A 12,413-nucleotide genomic window follows, 5' to 3' on the forward strand; every position below is an offset into this window, starting at 1 on the left:
TTGGCTTGTGTTTGAATGTCCCCCCAAAGCCTTATAAGGGTGAGGTGGTGTTTGTTTGTTTTTTTCCAGAGGTGGCTCAATCTGGAATGTGTGATATGGGATTAAGGACATGTGATTACTAAACCAGTACACGTGAGCGATTGGTCTAGCACCACCTCATCCCAGTAGTCTGGATGAAATAAAAGGGGTAGAAAGACACTGTTAAGGTCTCTTGTTACTTTTGCTGTCTTCTGCCACCATGAACCGTTGCCCCTCTGCCACCCTGCCTTGTAGCCAGCCCATTATGAACTGAAACCTGCAAGCCAAATGGACTTTTCCCCCTTTAACTTTTTTTTTTTTGGTTTTTGAGACAAGGTCTCACTATGTAGTTGAGACTGACCTGGAATTCACTATGTAGCCCAGGCTGGTCTCCAAGTCACGGCGATCCTCCTGCCTCAGCCTCCTGAGTGCTGGGATTACAGATGCATGCCACCACGCCTGGCTTCCCTCTTTAGCTTTAGATGTTGGTATTTTGTCTCAGCAAAGAAAGAAAAGTAACTAAGACACCACATACTAGTCCATGTAGCATGTTGTGTATATAACCCTGAGCACCACCCAAACCATTCTTCTGTTCTGCAGACATCTAATTTGCCATAAAGGGAATCTGGGTATGGCTCTCAGTAGCTGTTCATGGGGAAAACAACCACCCACTTTGGCAGATGAATGGCAAAGCAGCAACAGGTGGATTTTATCCATGAAATGCTCATTGTTGAATTTCTTGCTTTTAGGATTTATTTTCTTAAAAGTTTTCTTTTGATTTTTCTTGTAGAAGTAGTCCAATTCAGTACTATGGAACATGAAAAACCTGGTCACTATAGCTTTAGACAAAATATGCCAAAAAGTCTTCAAAATATCATATAAAAATATATGCCTGGGGAGATTTAGCTCAGTGGTTCCGCTACCTGCCTTGCAAGGGTAAGGTCCCAAGTTCAACCCCCAGTATATATATATATATAGCTAGATGTGAAGACATAAACTGCTAATGTAGAAATTTAGCCTGGAACTCATCCACCAGGTATTTATTCATATAGTAACGAACCAATGTTGTAGTGAACAGGCTTGTTGCTTTCATCTCCCAAACTAATGGAATGTATCATTTGACAGTTGATTTACCAGTTTCCAGTTGATGTTACATTTGGTAACAGAGCACACCTCAATGAGCAGAAATATCCAATGAAATGTTGCAGTTTCAAAACAGAAAATTATATGGTATGATCTTTGGATTTCAGAAAGATTTACATCGGCCTCATAAACAGCAAAGAAAAACAAAGTGGTACTGTGGATGTCAACGTTGCACCGTGATGGAAACACTGACAGAGAAACCTTGACACACCTGGAGTCCGAGGGCCGAGGGTGTAGCTCAGTGGCCCTGCGCCTGCCTTGCAAGCACAAGGTCCTGAGTTTGATCCTTGTTACAGAAAAACAAAACAAAACAAAAACAACTGGAGCTTGAGAGGCTGGGGATATAGCTCGGTGCAGCACCTGCCTAGCAAGCGTGAGGCCATGAGTTCAATTCCCAGTACCAAAAAACAAAACAAACACCCCCCGCCAAAAAAAACTGAAGCCTAAGATGGTAACTTACAACAAAACAGAAGGTGGAGTAGATGTTGATGAGTTATGCAGCAATTATGATGTCATTAGAAATACAAAGCATTGGCCAATGGTGTGTCTTATGTGATCCTAAATATGTGTGGTGTGAATAATTTGATAGTTTACAAAGAAAATAACAAGTGCAAAATGTCATAGAGAAATTTTCTTAGGGGATTGAGACTAGTACTCGGAAGAGTTCATTTACAACAGAGGAAGAACAAAATGCTTCTGCCCAGGGAACTACACCCCCCACCCCCAAAACAGTGGAGCTCACAAGGTGAGCTCACAGGTGAGCAGGCCGGTGCAATATCACAAAGGCCTACTATGTCAACAGGAAAACCAAAAAGATGTCAGCAGTGCCGTACAAAAAAGGACAGGAAAACAACCTTTACACTATCAGTGTGAGCAATACTTGTGTGCTGAACATGCAGTATTCATGTGTGAAGACTGCCTTGGATGTGACAATTGAAGCAAAGGTTTTGTTTTGTTTTTGGTATCAAGGATCGAACTCAGGACCTTGAGCTTGAAAGGCAGGCAGGGGAACCATTGAGCTAAATCCCCGGCCTGCAAAGATTATTTTTGTAGTAGACCTTTGTTTATATTTAGACTGTAGTTCATAGATATTTATTTCTGATGTTATCTTTTAAGTTTTGTAAGCAAGTAAACAGTTGATGTGAGAATGCTGATGTCTATTCTAAGTACTTTTTACATATTTGATATTTTATTTTATTGATCTTACTTTTCTGCTTAGTGCACATTGTACAATATAGTAAGAAGCTCCGGACTAAACAGCAAGACCAGCAAGATGTTATGTATGTCATACAAAAAAGACAGGAAAGATAAGCACATGTGTTGTCAGTGTAAGCAAGACATGTGTATGGAATGTGCTGTTTGTGTGAAGACTGCCTTGGATGTGCCTATTTTGTGGGGGCAGGGGTACCAGGAATCAAACTCAGGTCCTTGTGCTTGCGAGGCAGCACGGTGCCACTGAGCTAAATCCCCAGCCCTGTAACTACTTTTTGTTTGTTTGTTTGTTTTGAGACAGGGTCTTGCAATGTAATTGAGACTGACCTGGAACTCACTATATAGCCCAGGATGGTCTCGAACTCACAGTGATCCTCCTGCTTCAGCCTCCCAAGTGCTGGGATTACAGGCATGAACCACCACACCTGGCTTGGCCCTGCAACTATTTTATTGTAGAGTTCTATTGGTATTTTCATTGTAGTTCATATAGGAATTTTTTTGGGAGGGTATCAGGGAGTTCATACAGGAATTTATTTCCGGTCTATCATTTACTTTTGTAAGCAAGTACACATCGATGTGAAGATGTTGATGTTTATTCTAAATGCACAATATATATTAAGAATTTAAAGGGACCGGGGATGATGTAGCTCAGCAGCACAGCACCTGCCTAGCAAGCGCAAGGTGCTGAGTTCAATCCCCAGTACAAAAAAAAAAGAATTTAATACTTTGTTTTATTGACATTTTATGTTCCTGTTAAATACACATTGTATGTATAACATCACAAGAAATTCCTGACAAAACAGTAAGACCAGTGAGGTGATAGGTGTGTCCTACAAAACAGACAGGAAAGGGGCTGGGGATTTAGCTCAGTGGTACCTCGCCTACCTCTTAAGCACAAGGTCCTGAGTTTGATCCCTGGTACAAAAAAAAAAAAAAAAAAAAAAAAAAAAAAAAGACAAGAAAGTGGAACACATGTGCTGTCAGCATAAATGATGCATATATGGAATATGCTGTTGTCATATGTTCAGACTGCACACGTGGTAAATGAAGTAATGATTACTTTAATTGTAGAGTTCTATCGCTATTTTCATTGTAGCTCATATAGAAATTTATTTCTGTTGTTATTTTTTAGACTTCGTAAACAAAAAAGGTTGATGTTGAAAGTTTTGATGCTTTTTTATATACACTCAATAAAGATTCAAAATTCAGGGCCGAAAAAAAAGATACAAAGCCAGAGATTTAGCTCAGTGGCATGGTAAACTCCCTTGCAAGCACAGGGTCCTGAGTTTGATCCCCAGTAATCCCCCCAAAAATCAATACTTTTTCATATTTTTCCCGTTAAATACCCATTAATATAACTCATAAAATTAATAATTCATCAATAGAAATATTTCTAAAGAATAAACATGGGTAGGGCCGGGGATTTAGCTCACTGGTGTCACCGCCTGGCTCACAAGCAAGCGCAAGGTCCCGAGTTCAATCCCCTGTACACACACACAAAAAAGAATAAACATAGGTACTGCATACCCTTCAGTATGCTCCTTTTACACAAAATTGCTATGGGTGACAGATTAATCTGGTGGAGGAAATTTCAACAGCTCAATGTTGAGGCTGTGGGATGAATGTTTTTGGGGGCTTTCAGCCAGCTATATAGTAAAAATCAAGAGCAAAAGGCCCATTCAAAATTTTTTCCAGTTTTCCCAGAAACAAAGTGCCTACAAAAATGGACAGAGGAGAACGTGGATTAGCATTAAAGAGAAGCCACATACTTTGCCTCAGGACAGTAGGAAAAATGGCTTCCCGAGCCCGTAACATGGATTGTGTAAGGAAAGCCACAAGGAATGATCAGAAGCCATAAGGAGTGAAACCACCAGCGACGCTATAGAGGTGTGGCCACCCACACCCTTTGGAGTTCATACCCTGCCACAGTCAGTCCCTGGTGCTGGACATGAAACAGAAGGTTTTAATATTTCCCCTGCTGGATTGCAGTCTTGCTTTGGTCCCATTGGTTTCTATCCCCCTTTTGGAATGGGAACATCTACCCTGTGCCATTGTAAGACAGCAGTATTTAACTTTCTTTTTGATTTTTACAATGTCTCAGTGAAAAGTTTGCCTTAATGTGCATTTCTTTAGTGGTCAGAGATTTTGAACATTTTGTCTTGTTTTTATTGGCCATTTGGACTTCTGATCAGTGTCTTCATTTCGTTTGCTCATTTCTTCACTGGGTCTTTTTAGGTGATCTAATTTTTTTTTAGTCCTTTTTTTATATATTCTGGCCAGAGTAGCTGGCAAACCTTTACCCATAGCTAGATGCCACTTGTTACAGTTAATTGTCACTTGTTACCAATGACTAGTCATAGCTAGTTATCCACAACTAGTTTTCCACTGCTAGTTACATTACTAGTTTCCTATGTTACCCAGGACTGACTAACCACTTGTTTCCAGCTAATTATCCAAACTAGTTGGCCAGTTTCCCAGCTTGCCATTGCTAGTTACCTGTTACCCAGAATCAGTTAACTGTCACTAGCTAACCACAGCTAGTTCCCTGTAACTAGTTGCCCATCGCTACTCATAGTTAACCACTGCTAGTTCCCTATTTTAGTGACCAGTGACTAATTACCTACAACTAATTGTCCACTTGTTACCCAACTGGTTACTAGTGACACAGCTAGTTACTAATTACTAGTTCCTCATCTAGCTACTAGTTAAAGTTATTAAGAACTGGTGATGCATAACTAGTTACCAATAATTATCAACTAGTTAAACATTGCCAGTTACCAAAGATTACTTAACAAATACCATTTATCCACAACTAGTTACCATTGACTAATCACAACTAATTACTGCTAGTTGCTAGTTACCAGCTACTAATTACAATGATTAGTTGTTTACAATTAGGTGTAGATGTGTCACCCACAACCAGTTAATCATTGCTAGTTATAAGTTACTAAGAATTAGTTGCTCATGGTTATTTACCAATAACTAGTCTCTCTCTAGTTAGCCATTGTTACCAGTTACTAGTTACCAGTTATTAGCCACTGTAAGGTCAGACTGAGGCATGATTGAGACCACCAAGGCAGGCAAAGTCTAAGCAACATGTGGTAAGTTTATTGCCATCTGGGTACTGATGGGCCAAGGATGAGAATGCCATTGGCACTGAGAGGAGGGTGTATGCAGTTGTTAGAGGGTAGTTTAGGTAGGGGAGGGGGCACTGGTTAAGAAGGTGGGAAACTGGCTGATAAACAGGGTCATGGTGAGAGCGCCAGGGTGGCTGCTGGCTTGTTACCTCTGTGCTCCTGTGGATGTGGGTAGCAAGTCTGCTTGGGCAGGGGTCTGACTTGGAGGACCTGTTGGCCACAGTTATCTATGACTACGGTTCAAAATTAATTACAATTAGTCACCCACAACTAGCTAACCATCACCAGTTACCAGTTATTGACTAGTTACCTATAACTAGTTGCAAAAGACTAGTCTTAGTTACCAAGGACTAGTCTCCCACAACTAGCACCTCTCCTCTGCCATACCACCCTGCCTTGAAGCTAACCATTCAAATATTGAAACTTCTATAATGTGGACCAAAATAAACCTCCTTTAAGTTATGAGTGTTGGGTATTGTGTCTTGGCAACAATAAACGTGCTAAGACAATTTTATTTTTTGGCCTTGTGTATGCTGGACAAGTGTGCTTCACTGAGTTACATACTTATCTCTATCAAATTTTTAGGAGAAATAATAGGAGAAAATATTACCTGTTACTAAGTACAGAACACAAAGTATGATCCATAAAAGAAAAAAAAAAACTTATAGTCTGGTTGTTATGGTTTACCCAAACCTCATGCAGTCATAGGCAGGGCATTTTGGAGGTGGCTGGATTAGGGAGGGTGTGTGAATGTGGATTAAGGGTGTGATACTGGGATTAAGGTTGTGGGTGACACCAATTAATAGGTTTGTAGCCTGGACAGAATATAAAGGGGCAGAAAGAAGACAAGCTTGCTGCTGATGTTTGCTGCATGCCTCCTCCTGCTTGCTTTGTCATGAACCTTCTCCTTTGCCATGCCCCTTTGCCAAGTTGATATGGGGGAATAGATGCAACTCCCAAACCTGCTAGATACCTGAAATGCTAGTTCGTGTTCTCTAAAATCAAAGAATCAATTCTAGGAACAATGGAAGTCAGGAGTAGGAAAAATTTATTGAGATAAAAATAGCTTCTGTCTATAGAAACAAAAGGGGACTGGAGAGTGGGCTGCCCACCCACCCTGCTTCTCAAAGGTGTTTTATGGGACAAAGCTACAAGGTGAGGCAGGTTCAAGGTGGGACAAAACTACAGTCAACTAGTAAGATTACAAGTACAGTCACTTAGGTAATATTGATCCAATGAGAAATCACAAGGTGGACATGGGGTGGGACAAAACTATGATCAACCAATCATCACAACAAGTATAGTAGCCTAGGTAATATTGATTAAATGGGGATCCAATGGGGAAGCAAGTCACATAGCTAGTGTACAAGGATTTTCAGTAAGGGATGGGTCAGGGATCTTTCCTGGAAGGGGTGGGTTAAGATCTTGGTCCCCTACCCATGTGATTGATACTTATTTAGAATATCAATCACTGCTATTCACTCCTAGGGAAAGCGTGTGGGTATAATAGTTTCTCTTCTTTTACAATGCTGGTCTTTAGTGAATGTGTCTTGTGTTCTATGTTGGCTCCTGGAGGGTTGGCTCTGCCTATAAGGTATCTAATTAACTTATCTATCTACAATAATGTTATCCTCCCATGGAGCCAGCTGACTACAGACTGAAACCTCTACAAACTGTGAGCTAAAATAACCTTTTCTCCTTTTTTTTTTGGTACCAGGGATCGAACTCAGGTCCTTGTGCTTGTAAGGCAGGCGGTGGAACCACTGAGCTAAAACCCTGGCCCTAACCTTTTCTCCTTTAACTGTGGGTGTTGGGTATTATGCCTGAGCAATGAGAAAAGTAGCCCATTTCCCTTCCGGAAATTCCTTGTACATGACTTAATTTCCCATTTGATCCCTGTTTAATCCATATTACCAGGGTGACTGTACTTATAATCTTATTGGTTGACCACGGTTTTGTCCCACCTCATGCCCACTGTGCAATTTTCCCTTGGGTCTTATAGTTCTATACCACCTCATCTCGTGGCTTTGCCCTGTAAAATACCTTTGAAAATCAGGTTGGGTGGGCAACCCACTTCCCCGTCCCCCTTCTCTCTCTTAGAAGCTATCTTTCTCTCAAATAAAGTTTTCGTACTCTTAACCTCCATTCTTCCTAGAATTCATTGTTTGATTTTAGAAAACATGAACTTTTGTTTTGGATATCTAGCAGGTTGGGAGTTATATTTCCTTTGATTATTTTTGTTTATGTGGTTTACTTGCTGCCCTATATAATTTTTGGATTTCTTAGTGCCCTATGTCAGTGGCCCATGCCTATAATCCTGGCACTTGGAAGGCTGAGGCAGGAGGATCACTATGAGTTCGAGGCTAGCCTGGGCTACATAGTGAGTTAAGGCCAGCCTGAACTACATTGCAAGACCCTGTGAAAAACTTTTTTTTTTTCTGGTACCAGGGATCGAACTCAGGACCTTGCACTTGTGAGGTAAATCCCAGCCCTTGCTACAACCTTGTTTAAAAAACCAAAGTATCAAAATGTTTCTTAAGGTAAAAAACAAGCTGATGATATGTTTAGGATTGGGATTGCCCTCCCCGCTTTTTTCTGGTACCAGGGATCAAACTCAGGACCTTATGCTGGCCCAGGATTACCCTTATTTGAGCAGTCAACTGAGCTTACTTCCTGTGTCTGTTTCAACTCTGCACTTATAAGTTCACAGGCAGTGTTCCCAAATGTTCCAGAAATTATTGGATACCTGACTGAGCTCCATGCAGAAAACATGGACTCACTGGAAAAATATGGGGAATGACTAATCAGACCTGGTGGGGTCTCCTGGATGGAACAGATTAAGGAGGCATCCAGCAGGTATTAATCCAGCAAATTCATTCTTTTCTTTTCAATCCACTCAAATGCTACAGGTGAAGTCTACCTTCACCTGGCAGCAAAATGGCACCTTCATGTCCAGCGCAAGAGATGACAACTCTGCAATTTTGACGGCCAAATCCTCAGGACCCTGACACCCATCCACCCAAAGGAGTTCATGGCAGTGGACCTCACTGACCTAGGGCTGCTTAGCCTGAAGAGTTGAAAGGCACCAAGAATCTAGTTGGGTATGGTACACATGCCTATAATCCCAGCACTTGGGAGGCTGAGGCAGAAGGATCTCTTCAGTGTGTTCAAGTCCAGCCCGAACCACACAGTTAGACCTTGACTCAAAAAACATCCCTCAAAGAATCAAGTGTTTCACTAAAACAGCTGTGTATGATTGGGGAGATAACTTAGCAAAACTCGTGTCTCCCACATAAAACATCAACTGCACTGTGTTCAATCCCCAGGAACCAAGCAGGGTCAGCATCCTCAAGTGTTATGAAAGCATTCACTTTTGGGTGTTCTTCTCCAGGTGCATTCACTGGACAGCTCCCTAATCTACCACCCTTGGTGGGGCCTTGAACAAGAGAAGATTCTCTAGGTGGACTGGGCTGCACAAAGTGTGATTCTGGCAACTGCAGTCCCTACAAGCCTACAGGACACATAGATTTTCAAATATTTGAAACAGCAAAAATGAGAGCCCGTGTCCCTGAGGAACTATCAGGTTAACTATCCAGGTCTCAGCTAAAGACTAGATACTGTACCATGGGAATCCCACAGCATGCAGCCTGGACTGGACAGAAACTGATGGCCTACCTGGCACCTTGCAGTGCTGTCTGGTCCATGAGGAACCAGGCACACCGGTCTGGGCTGGAGTTAACTCTGAAGATGAGCTATTTGTGCCTACACCAAGAGGATGACAGTGGGTGGAAAGCAAAAGTGCTGAAGCCAGGTTTACAGGTGATCTGTGTGTACTGACATCAGGTGTACACCAAGGTGTTACAAGGCGTATACTAAGGTAATGTCCCATGCAGGACACAGGGCCGCCCAGAAGGGAAACCAGCCCCAAGACGGAACTACACTGGGTCCTTTTATGTGAAGAGACTCTTGGCATCTGTCTGGATCCTGGTGCAGCTGACTGAGACAGATGCAATGGAAAATAGTGATGAGGAGGTTCAGAAGTTCATTGTTCACGGGCATGGTGCCACACATCTGTAACCCTAGCACTAAAGAGACTGAGGCAGGATTGCCACGAGTTTGAGGTCAGTCTGAACTACACAGTGAGACCCTGTCTCAAAACAAAGTTCATTAACAGCTGACTGTTCCATTGTGCCAAGTGCCGATCAAATCACTGTCTTTTCACTAATAATATTAATAAAAAGCCTCCTGGGGCCAGGGATTTAGCTCAGCTGTTTGGTGGCCTGCCTTGCAAGTGCAAGGACCCGAGTTCAATCCCTGGTACCCCCCCAAAAAAAGGCCTCCTGATGAGTCAATCATGTATGTACTACCAGTGGTTCAAGCTGGTGGGAATGTAACCATGTTTAAATGAGTCACCCAGCAGCAAGATGATTTATGCCACATTAGGATCAAGTGATTTAATACAGGCCACATCTCATGTGAAAGTTCAGCATAGGCTGAACTGCTGCAGGGGATCCACTTCTCACAGGAAAGCCTAAAGCTGTGGACTAGGCAAACTATGGCCCATATATGCCCTCCAGCTGCCACCCGCAAAGCTACTCTGGGCATCCAGGGATTCCCACTGTGCCAGCCAGTCAGTGGCAGGAGGGAAGAGCTAAAACCTGCCTGGAGGGGTGTGGCTCTCAGGGATGCAGCTCAGACTGACCTGGGTGCAGGGCACCTTTACTTGCAACTTGATACCCATTTCCTTATCTGGAACATGACTGCACATATCCCATAAAAAGCCCCTCTTGGAGATACCTAGGCCCTCTCTAGGAGGTAAGAGTAATGGGAAAAACTGGGATTCTGTCCTTGTAAAGTGTGACCAACCAGGCCTTCCCCAACAGCAACAATCTGGAGCTTGGACCAGGTGCTGGGGTGTGAAGCAGATGCAGGTCATGAAAGCCACAGGCAGTTACATGAAGAAATGGGGCCTTCCTTTGCCTTCTGGGTCTTGTCACCATCCCCATTAGCAGTTCAGGGCTAAACAAAAGCAGGCCTCAGCCAACAGTCAGCTTATGGCTCAGGTCCAGGTGATACAGCCCCCGCCCAAAGCCCCAAATTAGGAACCAGACAGCCTTTTCTTAAAAAAGTCATATAATAGGCCAGGTGTGTTGGTGCACGCCTGCAATCCCAGCAATTGGGAGGCTGAGGCAGGAGGATCGCTGTGAGTTCAAGATCGGCCTGGGCTACATTGTTGAGTTCCAGGTCAGTCTCAACTACATAGTGAGACCCTGTCTCAAACAAAACAAAACAAAAAGTCATATAACAAATATTTTACAATTTTTTTTTTGTCCTTGTGCTTGCAAGGCAGGTGGCAGAACCAGAGCTAAATCCCCAGCCCAATAAATATTTTAGTTTGCATGTCATCCCATCTCTGTTGTAACTATTCATCTGTCACTGTGGTAGTAGAAAAGGAGTCAACAGATGTGCAACACTGTTTCAATAAAACTTTATTTACAAAAACAAGCAGCTAGTTACATTTAGCTCACTGACTGTAATTTGCTAACCACTGCCCTTTATGATACTCAGAAGATGGCCTGGCTGCTCAAGGGGATTGTGGCCCAGTCTGTTCCCCTGTGAGATGGCCTGGTGCTGTCCTGAGGTTGAAATGGGGCGGAAGACAGCACCAAGTTTGGAGTTTCTGACCAAGTGCTGAGTGTAGAGGCCAGAACATGAGAGCTGCTCCGTAAAAGGCTGAGCCTTCTGTGTAGGAAACACCAACTGCTTTATCCCAGATCAGACCTGGCCCTCCAACCCCATGCACACAGGGTCCTTTGGCAGGTACGGTCCCTTCTGGGCCCTAGGAGTCCTTCTGCTGCGGCCTGACCACCAGTCCCTGTCTGGTGATGGCCCAGTTGTAGTTCTTTGGGGAGTTCAATGCTTCTTCCACCCTCGCTTCCAGGTTCTCTCGGGTGATAAAGTTTTTCGCCTCCTCCTATGGCAAAGAAAAGGCCAGCTGCATGGGAGCCCCATATAAAAACAAGCAGCCTGCAGAGCCTGCTGCAGTCTAGCCCCTCCCTCAGGCTCCAGCTGCACCCCGGAGAAAGCTGTCTGCAGGCCAAGGCCTCTGAATGCTGCCCCGCTCCAGGGGAGCAACATCAAGAGGCCTTACTAGAGTCTGAGACAATCATCCTCTGGACACTTCATCAATAATGGCTTTTTATTTTGGTACCGGGGATGGAACTCAGGACCGTGTGCTTGCGAGGCATGGGGGAGCACCACTTAGCTAAATCCCCAGCTGGACACTTCTGACAGAATCCTAAGCACCAGCTGTGACAACCTTGCAGACTCAGTCCATAATTTTTTTTTTTTTTTTGAGACAAAGTCTCACTGTGGTTCTGGCTGGCTGTGAACTGGCCATGTAGTTCTGGATGGCCTCAAACTCCTGCCTCAGCCTCCTGAGTGCTGGGATTACAGGCATTCACCACCATGGATGGCCCGCCCCTGGTCCACCCTAAAACACTTTCCAACTGGTTCGTTCCCCTCGACTTAAGCCTCATCTACTGTCTCTGAATTACATCTGACCCTGCTAACCCTGACTAACACAGTCAACCTTTCAATAACCAACAAGGTCAAAGACACCTTCCGGTTTACTGCGGGTCTCTCTCGAAAACATCCGCCTACCACCTGCTAGGTGCCTGAACAGGTTTCTCTCGTGCCCCTTCTTCCCCAAGCCCTCTCCTCCTCTCAATCCCCTTGTGCTCTGGCACGGCCCACCTGCAGCTGCTGCACCTCCTGCTCCCTCAGCCGCACCCGGGCCTGCTCTTCCAACTCCCGGCGCGCCTGCTCCTCCGCGTCCCGCTGCTCCAGATCCCGCGCCTCCTGCTGCAGCCTCGCCACCCTGAGAGGAGCAAGGGGCAGAGG

The 12,413-nt window shown here is 44.0% G+C and overlaps 1 protein-coding gene across 1 annotated transcript in view; it reads right to left on the bottom strand.

Moving 5' to 3' along the window:
* Nucleotides 1-10,976: 10,976 nt before the first annotated feature.
* The window catches only part of Mrps26 (mitochondrial ribosomal protein S26), a 2,478-nt gene continuing 1,041 nt past the window's right edge, over nt 10,977-12,413 (bottom strand). The window contains 3 exon segments of the mRNA XM_010611057.3: nt 10,977-11,484; nt 12,267-12,404; nt 12,407-12,413. The exon segment at nt 12,407-12,413 is cut by the window's right edge and continues 147 nt beyond it. Coding sequence (XP_010609359.2) covers nt 11,350-11,484; nt 12,267-12,404; nt 12,407-12,413 — 280 coding nt within the window. The 3' untranslated portion in view covers nt 10,977-11,349.

This window comes from Fukomys damarensis, unplaced genomic scaffold (genome assembly GCF_012274545.1).
Source record: "Fukomys damarensis isolate Sample0158 unplaced genomic scaffold, DMR_v1.0_HiC HiC_scaffold_7, whole genome shotgun sequence".
NCBI lineage: Eukaryota > Metazoa > Chordata > Mammalia > Rodentia > Bathyergidae > Fukomys > Fukomys damarensis.